This window comes from Halichoerus grypus, chromosome 11, assembly GCF_964656455.1.
Source record: "Halichoerus grypus chromosome 11, mHalGry1.hap1.1, whole genome shotgun sequence".
Taxonomy (NCBI): domain Eukaryota; kingdom Metazoa; phylum Chordata; class Mammalia; order Carnivora; family Phocidae; genus Halichoerus; species Halichoerus grypus.
The window spans coordinates 23,674,015-23,699,071 of record NC_135722.1 but is presented as its reverse complement, the minus strand read 5'-3'; the positions used below and the strand labels follow the sequence as shown (position 1 = coordinate 23,699,071).

Here is a 25,057-nt window from a genome sequence, read left to right as displayed (position 1 = left end):
TGAGAGCTACTGGCCCAAGGCTCAGACCACCTGCCCCTGGGCACCTCCAGCCCCCACTTTCCCCAGGCTCCCAGCTCCTTGTCCTCTTCATTAATAGGAGGCCAGAATTCTCTGGAACTAAGATTTATATGTTCCAAGCTCTGCCCAGGGCTCAAGATCAATGTTCAATTGTCCCATTCGATTTGCATTTGCCTTATTCTTAATTCGAACAAAACCTGTGAGTTCAGAAGGTAAGGTGACAAACCATGGTCCCTTCTTGGTCTCCACAAACTTGGGACATCCCTGAGAATCCCACCATCAGCAGGACCTCCCCCCCCACAGTTGACTCCCATCAGTGTGAAAGGCCCAAGGAAGCCCACAGCTCGTCTCTGCAGAGCATGAAGACCCAGGGCCTTCTCCTTCAGCACGTCTGTTTCTCCCCTCTGCTTCTTGAAAAGTGACTTTCAAGGGTCAAGACAGTCACGGGCTTCTCAGGGTTGGCCCTGTATTTTTTTTTTTTTTCATCATTTATCCACAAAGAGAACCAATGATGGGAGAAATGCCATAAATGACAGCATCTTTAGCTTAAGACTCAGGGTTAAAGGAGCTTCGAGACCAAAGGAAGCAAGAAAATCAGCATCTCCTCTTATTCCCTTTTAAGTCTTGTATGGAGCAAGAAAGGGTTAAGAGCTTGTTTATCTGCCATCAGACAAGATGCTTCAGAACAGCTCCAGCCTCGGTCTGTACTGTGGAGACCTCAAGGGGAGTCTGTAATCATGCCTGATGATGAGTTTTCCTCCTCTGGAGCCAACAAAAAATATACAATGAGCTGAGTCTTCCTTTATCTCCCTCATTTGTGTGTTCAATTAGTGCAACTGGACATAGATACTATTGCAGGAAAGCTTTGCTGGGATGATAGAGTGGCCAGCAAACTCTCAGAAATGATGAGTAGAATATTAATTGACAGGAATTTGGTTGGCTTCTGCCTGGAAGCTTCTGCCCTGCGGCTCCAGCACAGATTTGAGGTTGGCATTGACACCAGTGTCTCCTTGTTGCTCTGGGTGAAGGCATCACTGGAAGGGACGCTTGATACATTGAAACAACAGAATTAAGCCCGAGGTCCCCAGCTCTTGGCCAGGAATTATCTCTTGTTTCCTCTAAACTTGGAAGTTCTAAAATTGGGGAGGAAAACCATGGGGAGCCCAGGGAACTAAATCCTTGTGAGAAAAGAGAACATGCATTTATGAAATACCGAGTGGTGATAATAATGCTTATAATGGCTGATACTGTGTGTGGTAAGCATTGTGACTGTAAGTGGATTCTAAACCCATAATTTAAGGCTTATTATTACTTACCGGTTCTACAGATACTATGAAGTACCCGATATAGGTGTGTAAGCCTGAACTTAGTGCTTGGAAGCAAGAGGAACACGCTATAAATGTGACTAAAATGGGAATCCAACACTCAAGAAATTTAGAAATTTGTAAGAAATCAGCTGTGTCAGTAACTCTATAGCAAGGGAGAGAATAAGAAGTGCCCTGCGGGGGATCAGGTGAGGGGCAGTGGGAGGTTGTAGCAGAGAAAAGTTATTTCTAGTTGGAGGGCTGGGGGGTGGGGGAGAAGTCATGGAGAAAGTAGCTCAGTGGCCGTCTGAGCCTTGAAGACCGCTGAGGATGTGGCTAGGAGGACATGTTGGGAAGGACACAGTAGGCCAAGAGAGCGACAGTCCTAAGAAGGAAGGGCATCTAGAATGATTTACCTGTAGCCCTGTGACTAGTGAGACTGCTCTCCACTTCCAGCAGTTTCTAAGACGTGAGTTGACTTAACCCTTTGTACACGAGTACCTCTTGCTGTGTCTCCTTAGCGCTCACAGCTGTTGGCCGCGACTGTGGTCTCATCTGAAAGCTCAGCATGGGGGGAGCCGCAGCCAAGCTCACTCGTGTAGCTGTTGGCAGGGTTCCGGTCCCGGTGGGCTGCTGGGGTGAGGGCCCCCACTCCTTGCCAGCCGGCTGGCAGAGGGAGGCCTCCCTCAGGTCCTTGCCAGACTTCTCTAACACAGCTCCCACCGTGGCCCTCAGAGCAGGCAAGGGAGAGAGAGAGAACAAGCACCTAAGACAAAACAGAAGCCACAGGCTCTCACCTGATATTGGAAGTGACAGCTTGTATAAGTACCGCGCGCTAACCGATTGCGCCACTGGAGCTCCGAAGTGACAGCTTGTAATTTCTCCCATATTCTGTTCATTAGAAGTGAGAAAATAAGTCCAGCCCGACTCGCAGGAACGGAATCGCACAGGAGCTTGAATCCCAGGAGCAGAGAATCAGAGGGGCCATCTTCAGGGTTGCCCACCACCCTGGGTAGGCAGGCAAGGAGTGACAGGACCTGAGGTCAGAGAGCGCCTCGGGGGCCTTTGTAAAGACTTTAGGCTTTACTTTAACAATGGCTGAACTGCGAAATGACCCATCCCCAAGGACGTTTTTGTTGTAAAAGATGATAATAGGAAGAGATTGGAAGTAGACCCTAGGTGCCCGTCATGGGTTCTGGTTAAATAAGCAGTGGCACACCTCTACAAGGAACACACCACGTAGCTACTTGAGAAAAGAGAGTCAGGGCGCCTGGGCGGCTCAGTCGGTTAAGCGTCTGCCTTCGGCTCAGGTCAGGATCCCAGGGTCCTGGGATCAAGCCCCGAGTCTGGCTCCCTGCTCGGCGGGGAGTCTGCTTCTTCATAGGGGTGTGTTGAAAGGTTACAGGTTACAGGAGCTGAACCAGCCTGGAAAAGTGCCCTGTGGCCAAAAGTTGGAACAACCCACGTAACAAGTTAAATAATAATAGTATTGGATTATAGCTTGGAGAGTAAAATAAATATTCATGAGTCTATCTGCTGTAAATAAGTAACTGAATAAATAAATAGGAGGAAGGGGCAACTCTTCCTTCCTGCTAAATTCCAGGTAACGAATGTAGAAGGCATGAGGGAAATTGAGAAGCCCCATTAGAACAGCAGAGTCATAATTACTGCGGGCAAGATCCCTGATGAATACCAACATCAGTGGGGGAAAGTCTGAAGTCTAAGCAGAAAACAGGATAGTTCCATAGCTTCAAAGGATCTCCTCCAAGGTTGTATTAACTACAAAAGGAAAAGCTGTAACTTGACAGTGAAGAGTCTGGGCAGATGCCTCCTTCAGTGAACCAGACAACCATGGTTATCGGCAGTGGATACGTGGCAGCTGTCCCCTGGGAGGACACGCTGAGAAGGCACAGCACTTCTGCGACGGTCTTCCCAAGAACACATCTTCTCTTTGATCGTGAAACTACGTCAGAGAAGCCCACATGGAGGGACAGCCTACAGAATAACTTCTCAGTCTCCTCCAAAGGGTCAAGGTCAGGAAAGACCCAAGAAGCTGTCACAGCTTAGAAGCAGATGCTCTGGTTTGGGTGGTAGGACAGAAGGACGACATCAGTGGAGAAGTGGAAAAGTCTGAAAAAATCCTGGAATTTAGTGAATATAATCGTTCTAACGTCACCTCTTAGTCTCGACTGTCGTTCTGTGGTTGGGTAAGGCGTTAACGTTGGGGAAAGCTGGATGTAGGATATATGGGAACTCTCTGTTCTGTTTTTGTAACTCTCCTATAAATCCAAACCTACCTCAAAATAAGTAAAAAAGGAGAGCCTGGCCTATAGTAAGGGCTGCATAGGTATTTATTAAATAGGCAAAATGGTACTTGGTTTTAAAAAAATTAGTGTATTGATGTGGTTCATTAGGTAAAAAAAAAGAACCTTAACTAAAAATAATAGGTGTTTAAAATGTGTACTGAAAGTAGTAACTATTTGCTAATATGTGCCTGGACTTGTTCTAGAAGCCCACACAAAAAGAAAATGGTACCAGTGGCTGCCTCTGGGTAGGGGACTCTGGTGGCTGGGGGACAGATAGGGGAAACAGCTTTACTCTTCTCTGCAGATCCTTACTTACCTTTTGAGTTTTGAACCAGACATCTATTGCCTATTCAAAAAATAAATTAAAAAAAAATCTAAGCAGCCATGGGAGCTCTGAGGTTCCCTGGACTCCCTGTCCATTCTCCAGTAACTCCAGCCCCATGGCAGTGACCCAGAATCTCCTGACACCCTGGCTGTCCCCCAGTGGATGCTCAGTAAATGGTCAATGAATACGCATGTTTCTCTGCTTTTTGCCCATTGTAGGACTGATCACATCACGTCCTCTTATTTCTCTCCTTAAGGAGGCCAGCTTGGGTCCTCTGTCAGTGACAGGAGGCTTTGATCTCTTCACTTGCTGGTTTTAACACAGCCCCATTAGTGTTTAAAAAATGCTTGCCTGAGCTCTCTGGCCTGTTTTCGGTGTCTGGAAACATTTTGACAGGGATGCGTGGATTTGAAAATGGCCGTGGGGGCTATGTGATGATGGTCTCCTCTTTAAAGAATCAAACAGGGGGGCGCCTGAGTGGCTCAGTTGTTAAGGGTCTGCCTTCGGCTCAGGTCATGATCCCAGGGTCCTGGGATCGAGCCCCGCATCGGGCTCCCTGCTCAGCCGGAAGCCTGCTTCTCCCTCTCCCACTCCCCCTGCTTGTGTTCCCTCTCTCGCTGTGTCTCTCTCTGTCAAATAAATAAATTTAAAAAAAAATCTTTAAAGAATCAAACAGGTAACTGAATCCTCCATTGCCTCCAGCCCTGTAGTTACCCATCTCTTCTGGAACAGGCAGGTTCATTGACCCAGTGCCCAGGAGGCCCTCTGGTGTTAGAAGGGATCCTCCAGCACCTTGTCTTAGAGAACATTAAAACCTCCATCAGTCTTCCTTTCAGGAAGTGGAAACACGAGACCTCCCAACACCTCTCAGAAGACAGGACTGGGCAGCCTGTCGGGGAGATGGTGACCACAGAGAGCAAGCCAATCTTTAACCATTTGGGTAGTTCATATCCTGGATTGACGCCAAGTCTGTCACGTCCTCTGGGAAATCTCAGTCACCAGCTTCTACAAGCAACAAAAAACCAGAGCCGGGGAGGCATGGTGGGAAGGGGTGTGCTTGATTTCTTCCTTGATATCCCTATTTCTCCGTCTCCTTTGTGCAGTTCTGTCAGCTTATCACGACTGCCGCGTTTTGGATATTAGAGTGACTTCCCAAAGAGACTGTGCCCTGGATGAAAGCAGCGGGTGTACCTCTCAGCTCATTGCTCATTACATGTCGGTCTGCTCCAGGGATCAAAATTAGACCCGTGTGGGCCCAACTGTCAGTAGTTGGGGCTTGGTGCGCCCTAGAGCCTGTCATCAGAACTATGCAGCTCGGCCACGGTAGCATAAAAGCAGACGGAGACTAGACATAAAAAACAGCCATGGCTGTATTCCAGGAAAACTTTATTTCTAGAAGCAGGCAGCAGGCCAGGCCGTGCTAGAGCACGGGGTGCTAGAAGGCAAATGGCTCAAGTCAGGTTGTCGAAGCGTCAAGGGCCACATCAGAGAGGCCTTTGGAGGCCGCTGTTAGGAAGTTGGATTTCGAGGACAAAGCAGCCATCTTATTTACTTCCTAAAAAAAGCTCTCTGCATGCCTTGTGGAAAATGGAGAGAAGCAAGATTGGACGGTGCGAAGCCAGCTAGGAAGTTCATATGGGAATCCAAGCAGCAGATCGTGGTAGCTTGTCCCAGAATCCGGGAGCAGAGTTGGCAGGACCTGCCCCTGGACACAAGTTGGTCGTGAATGGAAAAGGAAAGGCAGGACCCAGCTGGGACGTCTGGCTCTGGGGGGGCCGGGGATGCCCCTGGGGGATCGTAATGGATACTTAATGCTATTTGTTTTGTTTTTTTTTTTAAAGATTTTATTTATTTATTTGAGAGAGAGAATGAGATAGAGAGAGAGAGCATGAGAGGGGGGAGGGTCAGAGGGAGAAGCAGACTCCCTGCTGAGCAGGGAGCCCGATGTGGGACTCGATCCCGGGATTCCAGGATCATGACCTGAGCCGAAGGCAGTCGCTTAACGACTGAGCCACCCAGGCGCCCACTTGACGCTATTTGTGTCCTCAGCTCCCACTAATGAGATCTTATCTGCCGTGAGGACGGCATGCCTGAGGTAGATTCTCCCTCTCCCTGGTTTTTAAGGTGAGCGTCTCCCTGCAAGGCTGTTTGGGTATGATTAAGCGGGACTCACCAACTCATCAGAGCATCACCCCCCCGCCCCTACATCCTGCTTGAGTTAGCAGGATTCCGCTTGGGCTGCTGACGCTGCGGTCTCCACAGACCCGAGCCTTATTACCGGACCAGAAACCAACTGACCATCGAGTTCAAAGAATGTCTGCTGAGCATTTAATTTTGCAGCTTGCACCAAACACTCTAGGTTAAGAGATACAGTAAACAGTAGAAAGAGTAATTCTGCACGGCCCTCCTGACTCAGCAAATTGCAGGAGGCCGGGGCTTCCATTGGAAGCAAGCACACGCATGCACACACGTGCACACGCATGCACACGCGTGCACATGTGTGCACACGCGTGCAGGGGCGGCCTCTGTTGTCAGGTGGGGAACCTGGGTTGCCTGAAGCCACCCTTCGCACAGCAGAGAGAGAGTGCCGCGGGGGTCTCCCGTTTGATGGTTGGAAAGTTGAGAACATGAATCCCAGTCCTTGAGCTCATCACCAAGACCCACACCCCTCCCGTGCGGCTCCCACCGGCTTTTGCTTCCTGTAGTCTGCAGTAGAAGAGGCACCAAAGGTCTAGATTACCGTCCGTCCCTCCCCCTGCCTTCCACCGCGCTCTGTTGACATTTTTAAAAGCCATGACACAATTGAACAGAGTTCTAAAAAGGCCACCCGGGCCTTCGCTCCAATTACCCTCAGCACTGAGTTTTGGTAGCGAGCTGAGTTCCTAATAAAAAATGCCCTTTTCCACCTTAAGCAGCCAATTAAGTTCCTGATCCTCCAGCGAGTTCTGTAAGTGCCCTGTGCCTGTTCCTTAGCAGAGGCCCTTCACCAGCTCGCTCCCCAGGTTATCACTGGCACCCTCCCTCATCAGAGGCCGGGATCAAGCTCTGAGGGTGTGCAGCAGTCCTTAGCAGGCCTCAGAGAGCTCAGAGAGCTCCAGGATCACAGGCGGTTTCCGCCAAGCCAGGACGCCCTCCTTGGCAGGAGCAGCTTGTAAATTAGGGGCCACTGGCAATGCTCTCTGTCTCAGTAGAGCCTGCTGAAAATGCAGGGCCTTTCAAGGATGCTTCCCTGCCCCCTTTGCCCAAGAGTAGGCATAAGTGAGGGGCGGGGAGGGCCCAAACCCCTTTGATCTCTTAGGATAAGAACAACTGAGAATTCCCAGGAAGATGTCTGCTTCCATTTGTCTTCAGTTCTACAACTTTCTTGTGTCTTTTTCCCCTCCCCTCTCTCTCCCATTTTGCATCTGATCTCCTGGTGCTTGTCTCCTGGCCCTGGATGGTCCTAGAGTCCTAGCTCCCTCCTGGTAGATGGGTCCCCTGATTTCCCTCGAGCTCAGGCCGGCCCGGCTCCTGCCAGGTCCATCTGATGTGGGGCAGGCTGGCAGCATGGACCCCCCCCCCCTTCCAGTTAATTTTAGAAACCTGAGTTGCCATGGTAATGGTTCAGTGGGGTTTTCGTGGTTCTCTTCGGATTCAGCCATTTGCCGGTCTGCCCTTTAAAGTAAACTTTTTCAGTCCGCCGTTAAATTGGGACACCAGATGTGCTTGGAATAGGGACCCATTAAAGGTGCTGCAGCCCCCATGGGACTTTTTTTGTTTTTTAAACAAGAAAGTCAGGATGGGTTGGGGATATTTTTGGTTTACAGTAGCCAAGACAGCTCCTGGAACCTTCCGAGCTGGAGAGAATGGGCCGTAGGCAGTAGAGGTCATCGGGGAGCTGGAGAGAAGTGGGACCCAGAGCCTGTCTGTGCAGTGAGCTCCTCCTGGTTAGGTCTCTGCTGTTTTGGGTCTAGAATCCCCAGCACTGAGCACGCGGCCTGCCCCGCAGTCTGGGCCGCGTAAGTGGATAAATGAATGTGCTCCCGGCCTGACTCTCCTCCTCGGCTCCTCCCTTCCATCCTTGGAGAGAGTGTGGAAGTCTAACCACTAGCCCACCAGGGAGTGTCAGTTCCCTTCATTCCTTGGAAGGCCACAGCCTCTGTGTCCCTAAAATCCCGCCGTCCTTCCTGCCTCCCTGGGCAGTGGTCTTCTCCGCTAGCCTGCACTCACGAGGCCCTTTCTAACCACGTGAGGGGACCAGCCTGTGCGGATGCTAGGAAGTCACAGAAGCGAGCTCACCGTCGGCTCCCTTGGCTCCGATTTCACACAGTAGCCTCTAACGTTCATATCAACTCTGTGCTGGGTATGGGTTTTTAATCCGTTTTACAGAGGACGCTTACAAAGGTGCAGTCAACTGCCCGAAGTCACTCAGGTGGTCTGTGGCAAAACCAGAACTCTGAGCCAGTCAGTCAAAACCCTAGACATGGACTAACCACCTTTTTAGTTGGGTCCCGCTCTCCCCATTCGTGCTGCACCTTCCCTCCCTATGAGAACAGACGGGTGCGTGGTATTATTAGCGACTGTCAGGCAGGGTTGGGGGCAGCGGCAGAGTCCGGTCAAGTCTGCAGGGCTCCACAGGCTTGGCCTGGCCTGGCTGGCTCTGGGCACCATCTTGGCTACTTCGGGAGAGGAGCCCACGTGCGCGGGCTCCACACTCCCAGCCGTGTGAGGTGGTAGGTCTCTAGATGACTCTAGGAAGGGGTCATGATGCCCCCATCTAATTTTTGAGAAGGAAGGTTCTAGAAGGATGGGACTGTGTTTTTGTACATTGAACACTGGCACAATTCTCTACAACCCAGAGCTTTCTACAATCCTGAGCTGGCAGAGCTTCTACCTTGTGAATCTCTGGGTGTTGGTCAGACAGACCAGGGCTCTAGTCTCAGCGCTGTCACTTCCTAGCTATGTGACCCCGGACTCATGACCTGACTTCTCTGGGACTTACTTTTCTCACCTGTGAGGCTGAGCTCCTCGCCATGAAGCACTTGGCACATAAGGGGCTCAGTCTCATGTGGAAGACGCAGTGCTTCTGGCAGGAGGACAGCATGCTGAGACCAGACTTCGAGAGCCACCGGGGTTAGAGACGCTCTGCCCACTTCCTCCGGCACAGTTGTACAGAGCACCCTCTGGGGCACGGGGGATACAGGGATGACTGAGCAGAATACAGCTCTGCCCACCCAGAGTTAGATTCCTGTTGGAAAGAGATGACTGCATACAAATACAGTGGACATGACAGGGGGTGTCAAGTGTCATGAAGGAAGGGAGGGGATGGATGGAGAGGCATGGCGGTGGCTCGGGAAGGCCTCCTGCTAACACTGACCTAGGAGCAGGGAGCTGGGTGGGATAGAGTGTGAGCAGATGCCCGGGGAGCAGCATCCAGAGCAGAGAACACAGCAAGGGCAAAGGCCCTGGGGCAGGCATGTGCTTGGCATGTTCTGAAACCACAGAAAGGAGGCCAGTGAGTGTGCAGCACAAGAAGCCAGGGAGGGACAGAAGAGGAGACCATGGTGAAGATTTGGACTTTATACTGAGTATATGGCAAGCTGCTGGAAGGTTCTGAGTAGGGGAATGCCACAAACAAAGGCATTTAGGTTTCAGAAGGCGCACTGTTCAGCTAAAGGAACAGAGGCTAGAGGGTGAGTGGGGGTGGGGCAGAGACCACCGCGGCCGGGACAAGGGTGGCTGTGGTGGAGGGTGTGAGACCACAACCGGCCAGCCAGGGGCTGGTGTGCGGGGTGCTCATTGGGATCAGCTGTGTCTTGGGCTCCTCTTTGAGGAGTCCTCATCCTGCTGGCACTGGGAGCACTGGGAGCACTGGGATGGGGGCACCCGACCCCCGGGTATGCAAAACAGCCCTTCCCTCTGGGGTGTGGGGGCCCCGAGTCATATTGCTGAGACTTGCTGAAATCTCCAGAAGGGGGGAATTCACTCATGTCAGTAAAGCTCCTTCTTGGGAGCCCCTCTCGTAATGTTTCTCTCTTCAGCCACTTCCCCTAAATTATTCAGAAAGTTTTTGCATTCAGAGGCTCCAAGGGCGCCCACTGAGCAGTTCCCTGGGTAATCAGGTTTCCCGGGCAGGCGTCGCACCCGTGAGCTGATCTGCAGGAGCCCTGCGAACTCGCAGACCCAAGGCAGCCTTGGGCTTCACGCACATTTGAATAGGATCAGCTCCTGCCGACTCCGTCTTGTCAGGTGTCAGGGGGCCAGGGTGTCATGCAGCCCTCCGGGCGCACTCTCACGTCTCTCACTCAGCAGCTGCTGCATGGTCGAGGCTCCTGGTGCTGGGCCAGCTTCCATCGGGACCGTGCTGCTGAATCCTAACCGGGCACCGCCTCCCGGGGGTGGGGGTGGGGGCTGCTCTGCACCGAGAGGGGAGGGGGCCGAGGCATTTGCTTCCCAGCGTCCGCCTCCTAAGAGGCTAGCTGCAGCCAGAGAGCTTCCTCCTGACAATAGGGCCAGGGATGCCCCTATCTGATTTGTAAAACGACAACTTCCTGAATGATGGGAATGTGCTTTTTTGGAATATGATGGGGGTCCTGTCCATCTCAGATAGCACCGAGGTTGGTGAAATAGCCACATCCTTTCGTGAGGCATCACAGTGAACATTTGCCTGGTAAAGCCTCTGAGAAGTCCTGTACTGTAGCTATCGATCATACCTAGGGTTCGTTGGGGCGCCTGGTGGCTCAGTCGGTTTTTCTGCTGGAAAGCTATAGCGGTATTTGTGAATAGTAACCGAGGCTTTGGAGCACGTGGGCATGTTACTTCACCTCCCTTGGTTCCCACTTCCTCTTCTATAAAGTGGTGTGCTCCATAAGATGGCGTATTTGTTACCTAGGTATGCCATAACAAACTAGCACAAACTGGATGGCTTAAAACAACAGAAACGTATTCTCTCGCTGCTCTGGAGGCCAGAAGCCCCAGATCAAAGCACTGGCAGGGTTGGCTCTTTGTGGAGGCTCTGAGGGGAATCCGTCCTTGCCTCTCTCCTTGGCTTGGGCTGCACAACTTGACTCCCTGTCTCCACCTCACACAGCCTTCTCCCTCATCTGTTTGGTATCTTCTCCTTTTCTCCCTCTTATAAGGACACTCGTCACTGGATGGAGAGTTCACCCTCATTTGGGATGATCTCATTTTTGAGAGCTTTACCTTAATTTTATCTGCAGAGACCCTTACTCCAAATAGATCACAGTCTGAGATTCCAAGTGGACCTATCTTTGGGGTGGGGGGACATCATTCAGCTTATGACCGATGGTGGAAGAAATCTAAGAATGAATATACATCCAACACAGAAGATACTGCTGGTAGGGCAAGAACTGCTGTGATCATTATTATGGTAATATCATTATTATTACTCTGTTTTTGAGTCCAAAGCCAATATGGATAGTGGTGGTGGTTAGTATTATTAGTATATTATTTAATTCACATCAGGAGTGGGGTATAGGTCCCAAGGCAAATAGCGTTTCTCTCTCCAGCCCTAGACTTCTTTCCCCATACCTCCTGCGGGTTGGTGCTGGGAAGCCAAGGCAGAGTCTGAATGCCTAGCCAACGAGGGCCATGTGAGCCATTGAGGGGCCTTCATTCAAAGAATTTTACAAGAATCACACAGTGACACGGACTGATGGGTGTGTTGCCTGAAGGATTGGAAGACAAGAGGCTGAAGATGGAAAGACCTCCAAGGCAGTTTCTCTTCCTAGCCTGGGCATGGATGAGGCCATGCAGTTGGAGCCCAGAAGCGGAGACTGGAGAAACACCGCACAGTAGAAATTGACCACACATAGTGGTTCCATGTGGACAGAGAAGAGAGCTCAAGACAGCCTGAATGTTCAGACGTGGGAGAACAGAGGGCCAAGGACATGACCAGCATCTGGGAGTCTGTCCTAAGAAATGACACCAGTGACCACAGGTCATTGACTTATTCAACATGTGTTGAGCACCAGGTGCAGAATGGTGGAGAAAGCAAGCCTGGCTCCACTCTTATGGCTCTCACGGTCCACATGGTCTACCTGAATGGTGTTGTGCATTGTTGGTCATAACAACAACAACAACAACAACAACAACAACAACAAAACAGGAAGGAACCTAAATGTACATCAGCGAGGTGTTGCTTGTAAGTTGTGATGCATCTAAGTAGTGGGATCCCACACAGCTACTCTTTAACAAAGGTATGGGTGGATGAGGAAAGATGTCCACACACAGAAATATCTGTATAGCAGGAACAAAAGGCCTTGTGTGTGTAGATGTGCATGGAGAATAGTTTTGAACCGTACACCCTGTGGATCAAGAAACTACAGCCCGTGAGCCAAGCTGCTGCTTATTTATGTAAGGGACACAGCTATCCTCATTCACTGATATATTTCGTCTGCAACTGACTTTGTATGACAACAGTGAAGTTGAATAGTTGTGAGGGAAGCTGTGTGCCCCACAAAGATGAAATATTGACCATCTAGCCCTTGGCAGAAAAAGGTTGCTAACCCTGGTCTATACCAAACTCTTAACTGTTTTGTTCTAGTAGGTTCGGGGGAGGGAGGGCAATGAACATTTCTATTTTGCTTTTAATTTTAATGGATTTTTTTTATTTCCCCCAACTCTTCATGAATTTTTATAATCAGAAAAAAGTTCAGTTTGGGAGATAAAGAAGCATACAGGACTCACAATACCTGATTTTGACACTTACTGTAAAGCTCTAGTTACCAGCACACTTACTGGCATGAAGATTGGTATATGGTTCAGTCAAACAGAATAGAGAATCTAGAAATAGACCCAGACTTGTATGGTCAGTTGATTTTCAACAAAGGTGCCAAGGTAATTCAATAGGAAAAGATAGACTTTCAACAAATGGTGCTGGAACAGTTGATTATCCCAAGGGAGGGGAGGAAAGAACATTGAACTTCACTTTGTACCATAAACAAAAATTAACTTGCAGTGGATCGGAGAAATAAATGTAGGAGCTAAAGCTATGAAATGTCTCCTAGGCAAAGATTTCTTGGATAGAGTACAAAAAACGGGAAGCGTAAGAGAAATCATTAATAGACTTCATAAAAAATTTTGAGCACTTATCTTCAAAAAGGCACTGTAAAGTAAAGGAAGAGACAAGCCACCAAGCAGGGAGAAAATACTTGCAAAACACATTTCTGGAAAAGGGCTTGTATCCTAGAACGTATGGAGGATCCTTACTACTCACTAAGTCAAATGACCAAATTTTAAAATGGGCAAGAGATTTAAAGAGACACTTCAGCTAAGAAGATCTACAGGTGGTAAATCAGCATGTGAGCGGAGGTGCGACATCATTAGTCACCGGGAAATGCCACTGAACACGCCAGGGAGCCATCACTATGCACCTGCTGGCATGGCTAGCTGTGTTAAGTGCTGGTGAGGATGCAGGGCACCTGCGGGGAGAAACAGGGTGAGGGTTTCTTAGAAAGTTAAACGTACACTTCCTGTGTGGCCCAGCAGCCTTACCCCTAAGGTGTAAACCCAAGAAATCAGAAAATATATGTCCATGCAACGATCTGTATTCCGGAAACTGGAAACAACCCAGTTCCTTCCCTGGACACAAGTCGTGATCCCTGCGTACAGCGGGGTGCGACTGCATGTTCTGAAGGAGGGCAGTACTGATGCTCGGAAACATGGAGGAATCTCAGGAGCACCATGCCGGGCGGAGGAAACCAGACAACAGGCTCCATACTGTATGATTCCAGTGACAAAAAGTAAATCCATTTGGGCAGAAAACAGATGAGTGTTTTCCAGGGGCGGTGAATGGACTGCAGAAGAGCACGAGAGAACTTCTGGGGAGGGATGCAAAGGTTCCGTGTCTCGTTTGTGGTCGTGCTTATGCAACTGTTCCGTTCTGTGAAACTCCTCTCACTGCACATTTTAAAAGGGGACATTGGATTGTGTGCAAATTATAGATACCTCAAGCAACCTGACTTTTTTTTTTTTTAATTTTTTTATTGTTATGTTAATCCCCATACATTACATCATTAGTTTTAGATATAGTGTTCCATGATTCATTGTTTGTGCATAACACCCAGTGCTCCATGCAGAACGTGCCCTCCTCAATACCCATCACCAGGCTAACCCATCCCCCCAACCCCCTCCCCTCTAGAACCCTCAGTTTGTTTTTCAGAGTCCATCGTCTCTCATGGTTCTTCTCCCCCTCCGATTTCCCCCCCTTCATTCTTCCCCTCCTGCTACATTCTTTTTCTTTTTTTCTTTCTTAACATATATTGCATTATTTGTTTCAGAGGTACAGATCTGAGATTCAACAGTCCTGCACAATTCACAGCGCTTACCAGAGCACATACCCTCCCCAGTGTCCATCACCCAGTCACCCCATCCCTCCCACCCCACCCCCCACTCCAGCAACCCTCAGTTTGTTTCCTGAGATTAAGAATTCCTCATATCAGTGAGGTCATATGATACATGTCTTTCTCTGTTTGACTTATTTCGCTCAGCATAATACCCTCCAGTTCCATCCATGTCGTTGCAAATGGCAAGATCTTATTCCTTTTGATGGCTGCATAATATTCCATTGTATATATATACCACATCTTCTTTATCCATTCATCTGTTGATGGACATCTTGGCTCTTTCCACAGTTTGGCTATTGTGGACATTGCTGCTATAAACATCGGGGTGCACGTAGCCTTTCGGGTCCCTACTTTTGTATCTTTGGGGTAAATACCCAGTAGCAACCTGACTTTTTAAGATATGTAATCTGGAGAAAAACAGACTTTAAATTTTTTTTTTTTTTTTTTTTAAGGCACACAGGAGTTGATCTTTCAGAGGAGTGATGAGTCAGTTTGAATGGGACAGTGAACATTCCAGAACAGGACTCCAGAGGTCAGGTGGGAGGCGATGGTGCCATACTCGGGGAGTGGGGAGTCAGTGGGGGTTGTCAAGTGAGTGAGTGACTGTGAGGCATGGACCCCGAGGGGTCCTCACATTACAGGGAGAGAAGGAAGGAAAACAAACAGACACGTCAGCCTAGGCAGTACCAAAGGTGGTGGACAATAGGCATGGTTTTAGAAGGGACAATGTAGTACCAAGAGTAGAAAGTAGAAGGGAGTAAATAAATCTGCCTTCATCTCTCTCCTCCACCCTGGGACCTACCAGCATTAACAGTTCCGTGCGGCCACCTAGAAATATTCCATGTGTTCTCTATTGAACTTTGCTTCTTTTCATGGGTCAAGATCTCTTTCAGATTGTTCCCCATCAGCATATGTAGAGCTGCCCTGATTTTTTAAATAGGTGTGGAATCCTATGGAGGCACCATGGTTAATTTAGCCCGGCTGCCACTGGGAGACATTCAGATCATTCGTGATATGGGTGCTATTACAAATGATGCTTCAATTAATATGCATATTAAAAAGTTACTTCTCGTGTGCGTGAGTCTATCTACTAAATAGATTCTTGAGGGTGGAATGGCTGGACCAAAGGACATGTACATTTTTATTTTGATGTGTATGGTGAACCCCGTCACCACCTTGGGTGATACCCGTTCACCCTCCCACCAGCTGCATTCGTGAATAATAATTAACACCTGTCATCCCAAGACCTGGCCCGAAAAATGGGAAATTCCAACTTTGCCTTTGCCAGTGTGATAGGTGAGAAATTGTACCTTCTAGGAAATTCGATTTGCTTCTGGAGGAAGGAATGTTTTAGAAGCAAAGGAACACCACGTCTCAAGTGTCACATCCACCCCGCCCCCTTGCCTCCATCAAACCAGACAGCACCTCTCTGTGCATTAGGAAAAGGCACGCCTCCTCAGGACACTTGACTGCCACCTGGCAGAAAACTGTTGTGATAACTGTAGAAATCTGTGACGACCCTGAGGCGAAGAAGAGCCCCGGAGCTGGGGACAACACAGCCCGCCCTCCCACACGCAGCGCAGCGGGCGGCAGCTTCTGGCAGTTTCGAGAGTGCAGTGGTCTCTGGGTGGTGACCAGATTGCCTGCAATAACACAGTCTTAGCGGCAGATCCGGGACGGGAATTCAAGCTGTCTGACAGCAGAGCATGAGGGCATTTGCTTGAGGGACAGCCAGAATAAATGGAAACTTCATTATCCATGGATTATGCACTTAGAACTCAGGGCCCAGGCAACTCTGAGATTAGTAATTTGGCCAGCAGGCTCATTAAGCTCTTAAGAAAAGTGAATCTAGTTAATGAATTAATACAAGATGACATTTTACACACAGAGCACAAACGAGACCAGGCACCACTGAGTTATGTAACATCATAATTTCTCGAGTAAATGTGATTGCCGCTTCTCGCCTGCCAAAGTGGGCCGATCTGGAGAGGGCCTGCTTTCAGAGACAAATGAGACTGTTAAGATTTCCAGTCATTTCATATTCCATTCATTTTAAAGCGCTCCCTCTTGTGTTCTTAAAACTTCAAGTGGTTACACAGAAGTCAGGGTTTTAAAATCTCTGGGCCTGTTTGTTTTCCAGAGGAAAATCCACCGGCTTTCATTTTCTAGGAGACACAACTCTCTAAAAAGGAACCCACTCCATCCTTACTCCCACCTCCATCCTGCCCCCTGCAAAGGGGACTCTCCCCGCCTCTGCCTCTGAGAAGTTGGTATGAGGATAATGGAAAGAATGTGACCACTCAGAATTAGCATGAGCCAGTTTGGGATGATGAAAAGTTCCATGAATGTACTCAGTGCCACTCAACCAAACCCTTAAAAATGGTGAGAATGGTAAATTTTATGTTATGTATATATTTTACCACAATAAAAAAGCAAAAAAGAACGAGCACTGACCGAGGGCAAACCTTTGCCAGGCACTGTGCATATATATTGTATTTTACCCTCCCAAGGACTTGGCTACCGTGGTTTACCCACCACCGCCACCACCACCACCACCATTTTAAAGCTTTTTTTTCTTTTTTTTTTTTTTTAAAGATTTTGTATTTATTTATTTGACAGAGAGGGAGACAGCAAGAGAGGGAACACAAGCAGGGGGAGTGGGAGAGGGAGAAGCAGTCTTCCCGCCGAGTAGGGAGCCCGATGCGGGGCTCGATCCCAGGACCCTGGGACCATGACCTGAGCCCAAGGCAGATGCTTAACGACTGAGCCACCCAGGCACCCCACGCCACCACCATTTTAAACTTGGAGGCACCCGAGGCTCCTAAGAGTGCAGTCACTTGCTTGAGCAACAGCTAGAAGTGATGGCCCCAGGATTCGACCCCTCAGCTCTGCGCTGGAGATCACAAAATAAAGAGGATATTTTCTTTTAAGCCTGAGCTCTGAAACATACACGCACACACATGAGCTCCCACCCGCTTTTTAGTTAGCTAAACTGAGAGCAGACAGAACACCAGCAACCCCCCGAGTGCCACAGCTAATTGTCTCGGGAAAAATCCCAAACTGCTTCCGTCCCTCCACTGTCTGCCGCATGCTCTGCATTTTGTTGAGGAGCTTACTGTCAGTTAATCCTTGAAACGGTGGCCTGCCAGAACATCGAAGCTTTTCACTCCTGGTTGAGTGTGACTGGAAAGAAAATGAACACAAAGCCTGGAGCTTGAGGGGGGAAGATCTTCATTTGTCGCAGATTCGGATTGTTTTGGGAATCAAGAGATGCTTATATCAGGAAAGGGGAGGAGATAGAGTGTTTCCCATTGTGTGGTTTTTTTGACTAGAGACCTATCGGTTAATTTACCTCTGAGTCAGTTTGCCATCTGGAAAATAGGAATATTATAATAATAATAATAATAATAATAATAATAATAATAGTGATAGCGCTTACCTTCCCAGAGTGTGCGAATACACAGATAATTTTCCCACTGAGTTGAGGCATGTAGTGAGGGCCTGCACCATCCTGCAGACCGATTGGGGATACTGTGACGAACAGAACAGGTGCACGTCTAGTAACGAGGGATTAGTAAAGCTTAGCACACGGCGGTCCCTGCTCTTGCTGTTGCATCACGGCTACGTTTTTCCTGTGGATCCATGAAAACCTCAGTGCTGCAGAGGTGGGACGGGTACGGGGGTGGCCACCAGATTTGCTCACTTGGGCTGTATTCTGATTTTTCTTCCAGCTGGGCCACAGCAGTGGGTGGTTGTGGTTCCGTCTGCAGAGACAAGGGGTCCCTAGCTCTTGACGGGGAGGGGCTACGCTGGTTTCCTGGGCCAGCCTGCACCGGGTCTTGGTTGCCAGGCATGTCCCACTGACTGGAAAGCCCCTCCCTTACCTGGGTGTTTGAAGCACGGCTTGTTAGTACACTGGGAGAGGGGGGTGTTGGCAACCTGTGGGGGTTGGACGTGTCCCAGACTTTTGCCTGAGGGCCCTGAGGAAATGCTTGCAGATTGCCTAGCGGGTCTGGTCAGGGGGTGCAGGACACAGTGTGAGGGGCAAGGCGCTGGTGTCAGACCAGTCTTTACCTCCTAACCCTGGGACCCTCACCAGGGGGCTTGGACCCTCTGAGATGCACTTTGCTCCCCTTAAAAAGAAGGTGGCAGTTACCGCACCCGATGCACGGAGTTGCTGTGAGGCAAGTAGAGGGGATAAAGCGTGTGTCTGTCTGGAACAGTACCTGCCTGGCGGGGTCCGCTGTTGTTGGAAGCGTTCTGTCACAATTCACCCACTTCATGCTCACCACAGCCCAGCGATGTGGGCACCACGACTCTCCCCGCTTTACAGATGAGGAGATTACAGCACGGAGAGGCTACCACGTTACAAGGGGTGCCTAGTACGTTCCAGACGGCACAGAGGCAGCGATCGGAACCTAGTCTGGTTCCGGAGTCCCCGATGTTCTCCTGTGCTCCGCTGGCTCTTTATCTTGGAAGCTTGGCTAGGGCCGGGCGTAAAGTAAGCACACTGCAGACATAAGGAACCTCAGACGTGTACCGACCAGTGTTCTTCACTTCTGTACACATTTCTGGTGAATTTCCAGCCCTAGGCAACCACTGACCCATTTTCCGTCTCTATAAATTTGCCTTTCCTAAACATTTCATGTAATAAGGGAATCACACAGTAGGTGGCCTTTTGTGCGTGGCTTATCTGGCTTGGCATGATGTTTTTGAGGTTCGTCCATGTTGTAACACGTATCAGTACTTTTTATGGCCAAATAATACTCCGTCGTGTGGCTGTCCCCCGTTTTGTTTAGCCATTCGCCAGTTCCTGGACCGGGGGTGGTTTTGGGCTCTCTGGCTGCTGGGAATCGGGTCGCTCCCAACACTTGCATGCACTTGCTGGGACTGAGTCTGAAGCAGGAGGATGAGCCAAAGCGGTAAGCTCTGTCCCCTTCTCTCCCCCCACCCCCGCCCGGGGTTTCTCAGAGCCAGGCAGCGGGCAGGTGTTCGTGACGTCGGAGAACCAGCTCGTGTACTACCCCAGCATCACCTACGCCATCATCGGCAGCTCGGTCATCTTCGTGCTGGTGGTGGCGCTGCTGGCGCTCGTCTTGCATCACCAGCGCAAGAGGAACAACCTCATGACGCTGCCCGTGCACCGGCTGCAGCACCCCGTGCTGCTGTCCCGCCTGGTGGTCCTGGACCACCCCCACCACTGCAACGTCACCTACAACGTCAACAACGGCATCCAGTACGTGGCCAGCCAGGCCGAGCAGAACGCCTCGGAAGTGGGCTCCCCGCCCTCCTACTCAGAGGCCCTCCTGGACCAGAGGTGCGTGCTGGACGGCGGAGGTTTGGGGCGGGGGAGGAGGTCATCGTTGGGGAAAGCGGGATGCGGGCACCCAGCTGCTGGCGGTGGCAGCAGGGCCCTGCGTGTCTTGGGTCCTGGCAGGACAATTCACATGCAACCTCTCTCTTTTTTTTTTTTTTCTTAAGATTTTTATTTATTTATTTGAGAGAGAGTGAGAGAGAGAGAGAGCGATCATGAGCAGGGGTGAGCAGCAGAGGGAGAAGGAGAAGCAGCCTCCCCGCTGAGCAGGGAGCCCGATGCAGGACTCGATCCCAGGACCCTGGGATCATGACCTGAGCTGAAGGCAGACGCTTAACCCACTGAGCCACCCAGGCACCCGTATCATCTCATTTAATCCTCTCTGCAGGTCGCTGGGGCAGTGCCTCAGTTTTTACAGATGAGGAAACTGACTCTGGGATTTTAAGCGACTTGTCCAAGGATATAGAGCTAGGATCCTGGCCACCTCAGAGCCCTGTTCCTGCCTGGTGATGCCATGCTGACCCATGTCCAGGCTGCTGGCTAGCCCAGCGCCTCACCTGCTACCACAGAACAGTGGCCAGGCTGTATTAGAGGGTTGGTTTGTACTGTGAATGAATAAATGAATGAATGAATGATGGGTTCCTTGCTTGGCTCCATTTATAAAATAAAGGAGGTAGCATAGAGCACTCTCAAGCTTTTTAAAACAGTAAGACCCTCATTTCAAATGGGATTGTACCAGAAAGCGCAACAGAGAGTCAAAAGGCAGAATTCTATAGTGGAAGCAGCTGGTGGACCTGAATCCTGCCGGCTCAGCCTCCTCCTCCCTTCTTTGGTGACCTCCAGGGTATCCCAGAGAACCCATGTTGGAAGTTCGATTGGCTCTAGGTCCCCTGTGCTCTCCTCCTCTGAGCCCGGGGCTCAGCGTGTGTGGCGAGAGGCATTTTGTGGGTCATGCACCCGGGCTGACTGGGCAGCTCTTGGACCCTCTCCTGTGGCAGCTCTTGTGTTATTGAATCTTTGTTTTTCCTCCTCATAAAAGGTGGAGGTAACATTGGAGGGCAGTGTTTAAGGACATCTTTGCAAATAAGGGGAAGAGCCCAGGACCTCCCTCACCACTCAGCCTCTTCATTTGGACCAGCCAGTGTAGAGTCAAGTTAAAATTGCCGAATCCGAAGACAGAACACCTGGGTTTCGATTCCAGAGCAGCTGCTTGCTAGTTATTTGTGATCCTACACAAGTCATTTCACGCCCCCTTGCCTCCGTTCACTCCCCTGTACGATGGGCATAAAAGTAACGCGCACCGCTTAGTGTTCTCGTGAGCGTTAAGTAAGGTGGTGCAGGTAAAGCAGGTAGCGTGTGCTCGGCTCGCAGGAAGCCTGCAGGAAGGGCTGCAAAATAAACTGTCTTTTCTGCAAAGTTCCTGCACGGCAAGCCAGTGTCCCTACTATCCCCTTCGACAGAGGGGACAGGCAATCGGAAGATCCCCGCTCCCCCAAGCCCAGCCAGCCAGGAAAAGTTGGCTTTCAGTAAGAACCCCAAATTCTGTGGACCATCAGAGGTTCAGCCCGATCAGCCGGCCAGCCACTCGGCCCCAGGGCCCCTCCCTGGCTGGTGCTGTGCATCCTCCGCCCCTGGGCCGACCCGGAGGACATGGCTTGGGCACTGCCCATTCGGCACGCGCCAGCCACAGCACCCCGACCTTTCCCCGCTCCCTTGGTCTTGTTGTAGGGGTCACCCTAGTCCGCGGATAGCCGTCCTCCTCGGGGGGCACATCAGCATCCCGCGGCAGGGGCGGAGGGGGGTTTGGCTCCTAACGCGTTGTCTTCCCTCTGCTCTCCCCTGCCTCTCCCGCCCCATCCTGCTCTCTCCCTTGCAGACCCGCGTGGTACGACCTTCCGCCGCCGCCCTACTCGTCGGACACCGAGTCTCTGAACGAAGCCGCCCTGCCCCCTTACCGCTCGCGCTCCGGGAGCACCGACAGCGCGGGCTCCCAGGCGGCCAGCAGCCTGCTGAGCGCCGAAGACGGCGGCCGCAGCCCCGGGCAGGCCGGCCCTCCTCCCGAGAGCGCCGCGGGGCCCAGGGACTCCGTGCCAGGCCAGGGCGCCGCAGAAGTCTAAATCCGCCGCTTCCACGGTCCATGTGGGTCCATCTGCTCTGACTTGTTACCATCCTAACAACTTTCGCTCGTGGGAAGCTCCTCAGGGTGCCTCAAGGAGGGTGTCTCTCTGTTCCCCCTCCCACCCCCCCATCCCCGCCCCAGATTTCAGGGATGTCCTTTCGAGGGAGACCTGGCATTTTGCTGGCCTCTCGGGTGACCTGATGTATTGTGCATCTTGTCTGGGAGGTCACTCGGCCTTTGGGGCCCAGGATCATGACCTCACTTGTCATATTGTTCTTCTGTGACTGGTGGCATCTTGCTGAATAGGCAGCCTCAGTGTGCAGGCAGCAGGGTAAGGCAGGAGTTGGGGAGCCCTCGAGAACGCAGTGCTTCCATGCCATGGTGGATGTTCAGAAGGGCAGGAGACCCTGGACCACATTCTCTGTGGGCCTCTGCCTTGCAGCTCCGTGGGAGACGGGGGTTGGATGACCCTCCCAGGAGGCCGGCATGGATGGCCACCCTCGAAGAATCCGGGTGAGCGTCAAACCCCGCCTTGCACGCTCGTGCATGTTGTCCTCAGTTTGGCGGAGCAGTGGCCAGAGGAGACGTTGGCCAAGAGTTATGCCCTTTAGCTATCAGCAGGGCCATTTTGGTTCTCTGAACGACTCTGAAACTTGCCCGAGAATTCTCGTTTTGAGGGTTTTCTCTGGCAGCATCTGTCCTCAGCCTCATCCCAGGATAGGCAGGGAGCCCCTGCCATACATTCATCTGAGTTCTCAGCTCCTAAAATGCAGGCTATCTAGAGCCTGGGCCTGCCTTAGGTCCACAGTCCTTCCCTGGCTTCTGGATTGTCACCCCTCCAGCTGTGACCTGCCGGGAGCCAAGGAAGGAGGACCCAACTTGAATTGGCCAAAAATCGGATCTGGTCCTCTGTCCCTGGAAAGCACTCCCAGCCTGTCTTGCCCATTCATGCAGCTTTCCGCACTAGCTTCCCAGGTTACCTTAACCTCCAGAAGTCATTGTACCTGTGCATTTGGACTTGAGGACACTGTGGTTCCTGACACGCATGAGAACCATATTCAGTACCTCCCACCAGAGCCCCTGGCTCCCTGTGCTGCACGCGCTTCCTGCCCAAGGCCCAGAAACCAGCACCCTGATTCAGCATTCATGTCAGGGTTAGAGTCAGGCTCAGGCTTCTTCTGACCTGCCATAGTTTCTCCTCCAAAAGACTTGGTCAGTAGATAATTTGGAGTCGATATTTGCCATTCGGACTTTTTTTTTTTTTTAATCTCTTAGAAATGCATTTGAAACAGTGTGTTTGGTTTTTCCCTTCTAGTTAAGGGATTATTTATATGTGTATAGGAAAGCTGTCTTCTTTGTTTGTTTCTCCTTGAGTGAGGTCCAAAGAAAGATGCGAAGGGAGATCACACCTTTGTCCCGCTGAGCCTCGATACCGAGTCACTCCAGACTGACCTGTGTGCCGGGCCTTTGTGCATTGTTGCACTTTGAGTTGCTATTTATCGAGTTCTTGAAGGATGCAGAAAGAGGGATGCCTTTCTCCCTCGGTTCGTAGTCTCTGTGTTTATGCCAGCTTTCCTCTTTCTCTGTGCCCAGCCAGCCACAGGGCCCACTCCCTGGAGAAATAGTGGGGAGAAATGTGGGCGTTCGTTGGCAAGAACCCACACTGATGGGGGACAAAACTGGAACCAGGTGGAGCCACTCCAGGCAGCGGTCACCCATTCAGGACTTCCTTACGTAGCAGAAGAAATGTTCAGTGACCTCGCTGATGCGAATTTCAGTGCAGCCTGCACGAGTGGGGGGACAACGTGGCATTTAATGATCCTGTTCTCGGGACTTTTTTTTTTTTTTAAACCAAATCCAAACTGTGTTACAGGAAAGCTAGCCACTTGGTGATTTCTTTCTGTCTTTTTTAAGTTAAAGAAAAGGAGCCTAGTTGCTTGCATCTTTCATTTTTTAAAATAACACGAGTTATTTTCTGCGTAAGCCAATAAAGAAAGAACTTTCAATGGGAGCCGGAGTGTGTTAGGAACTCTGGCTGAGCTTTTCATCTCCTGTGAGTCAGAATGACTTTATTTCTTCTCCCTTTGATCGGCCCGTGCTTCTTTCTGGTATTTTGGAAGTTGTTTAGAGAAAGGGATTCTAATTTTAATTAATTGCGCAGTGAATTAATCTCACTCGCTTTTCTGCTTCCAGGCATCTTAGGAAAAACAAATGGTCTTAGTAGATAAGAAAGCCTATTAATGTTGTTGTTTTTTTTAAATACAGGGACATTTTTATTATAGATGTGATTTTTTTAATGAATCTTTTTAAAAATCTATAAATAAGACACCAAAGCTGCAGGGTTTTTTTCCTGTTTTTTTTCCCCCTACTCAAGATGGCAAATAAGTGGCCAGCAATATTTTTTAACTCATTCCATCCAGGCTATTTTTTTATACATTGCCTAATTCTACAGCCGCCTGAAAACCATCTCTGCTCTTTTTTTCTCAAATGAGACCAGCAAGTTCTTTTTATTTTCATGTTCAAATTCGCATCCCTGTAACCTATAGCTTATCCCCTGACTCAGCCCCCGCCCTCCAAAATTGACTTTTTAAAAAAAATGCAACAAAGTGGTTGACAAGTAGTGTGCGATGTTCAAAGTTGACGTAAACTGGAAAGTTTGTTGTGTGGTTGCTTTTTGTGTTTTGGTTAGGTTTTGGTTTGGGTTTTTTTTTTTTGTTTTTTTTTTTTTAATTTTTATACTTTCAAATAAACTTGCAGTTTCATTCTTTCTATTGGTGTGAATAGTTCTTAACCCATGTTTCTCCTCTATGGCAATATGAAGAGTGAACAGTCACTCCTCGTGGCTTCTGCAGTGAATTTACGCCATAATAAAATGAGAAAAAGGAAGAGTGTAGTGATGGGACCTCAAAATGTGATGGGCGTTAAGGATTCCATAGCTCGTGGGGTTGAAATACAGAAGTGAAGTCATGGACACCAGTGAGGATCATGGGACCCAGAGTGTCGGTTCAGAAGATGAACACTAATTGCCGTCACTAGCGTGCCATTTGAGGGAACAGGACAAGTGACTGTGACAGCTGAAACAGATTCTGACCACAGATTCAGGGGCACACCCCAGCTCCTGAACAGGTAGCTGGTCATTAGTTTTGAACCCCACTGGCTCAGACTGGGGCTCATCACTGGCCCCACCAGTGATGGTAACATCTTTGTGCTTTCCTCAGTCTCATTTTGGAACTATATATTAATTGACGCTGCACGGATAGTTTCCACAGAAAGTCAGGATGCCCAAGAGATCACCCACGAGCCAGAGCAATAACCCTGGCCTTGG

General features: G+C 50.0%; 1 protein-coding gene across 5 annotated transcripts in view; it reads left to right on the top strand.

The window, feature by feature from the left end:
• The window catches only part of LDLRAD3 (low density lipoprotein receptor class A domain containing 3), a 222,634-nt gene extending 198,133 nt beyond the window's left edge, over positions 1-24,501 (top strand). For all 5 annotated transcript variants that reach the window (XM_078058196.1, XM_078058197.1, XM_078058200.1 and 2 more), the window contains 2 exons: positions 19,271-19,616; positions 21,490-24,501. In XM_078058196.1, coding sequence (XP_077914322.1) covers positions 19,271-19,616; positions 21,490-21,730 — 587 coding nt within the window. In that variant the 3' untranslated portion in view covers positions 21,731-24,501. The remainder of the gene's footprint in view (positions 1-19,270; positions 19,617-21,489) is intronic.
• Positions 24,502-25,057: the final 556 nt, after the last annotated feature.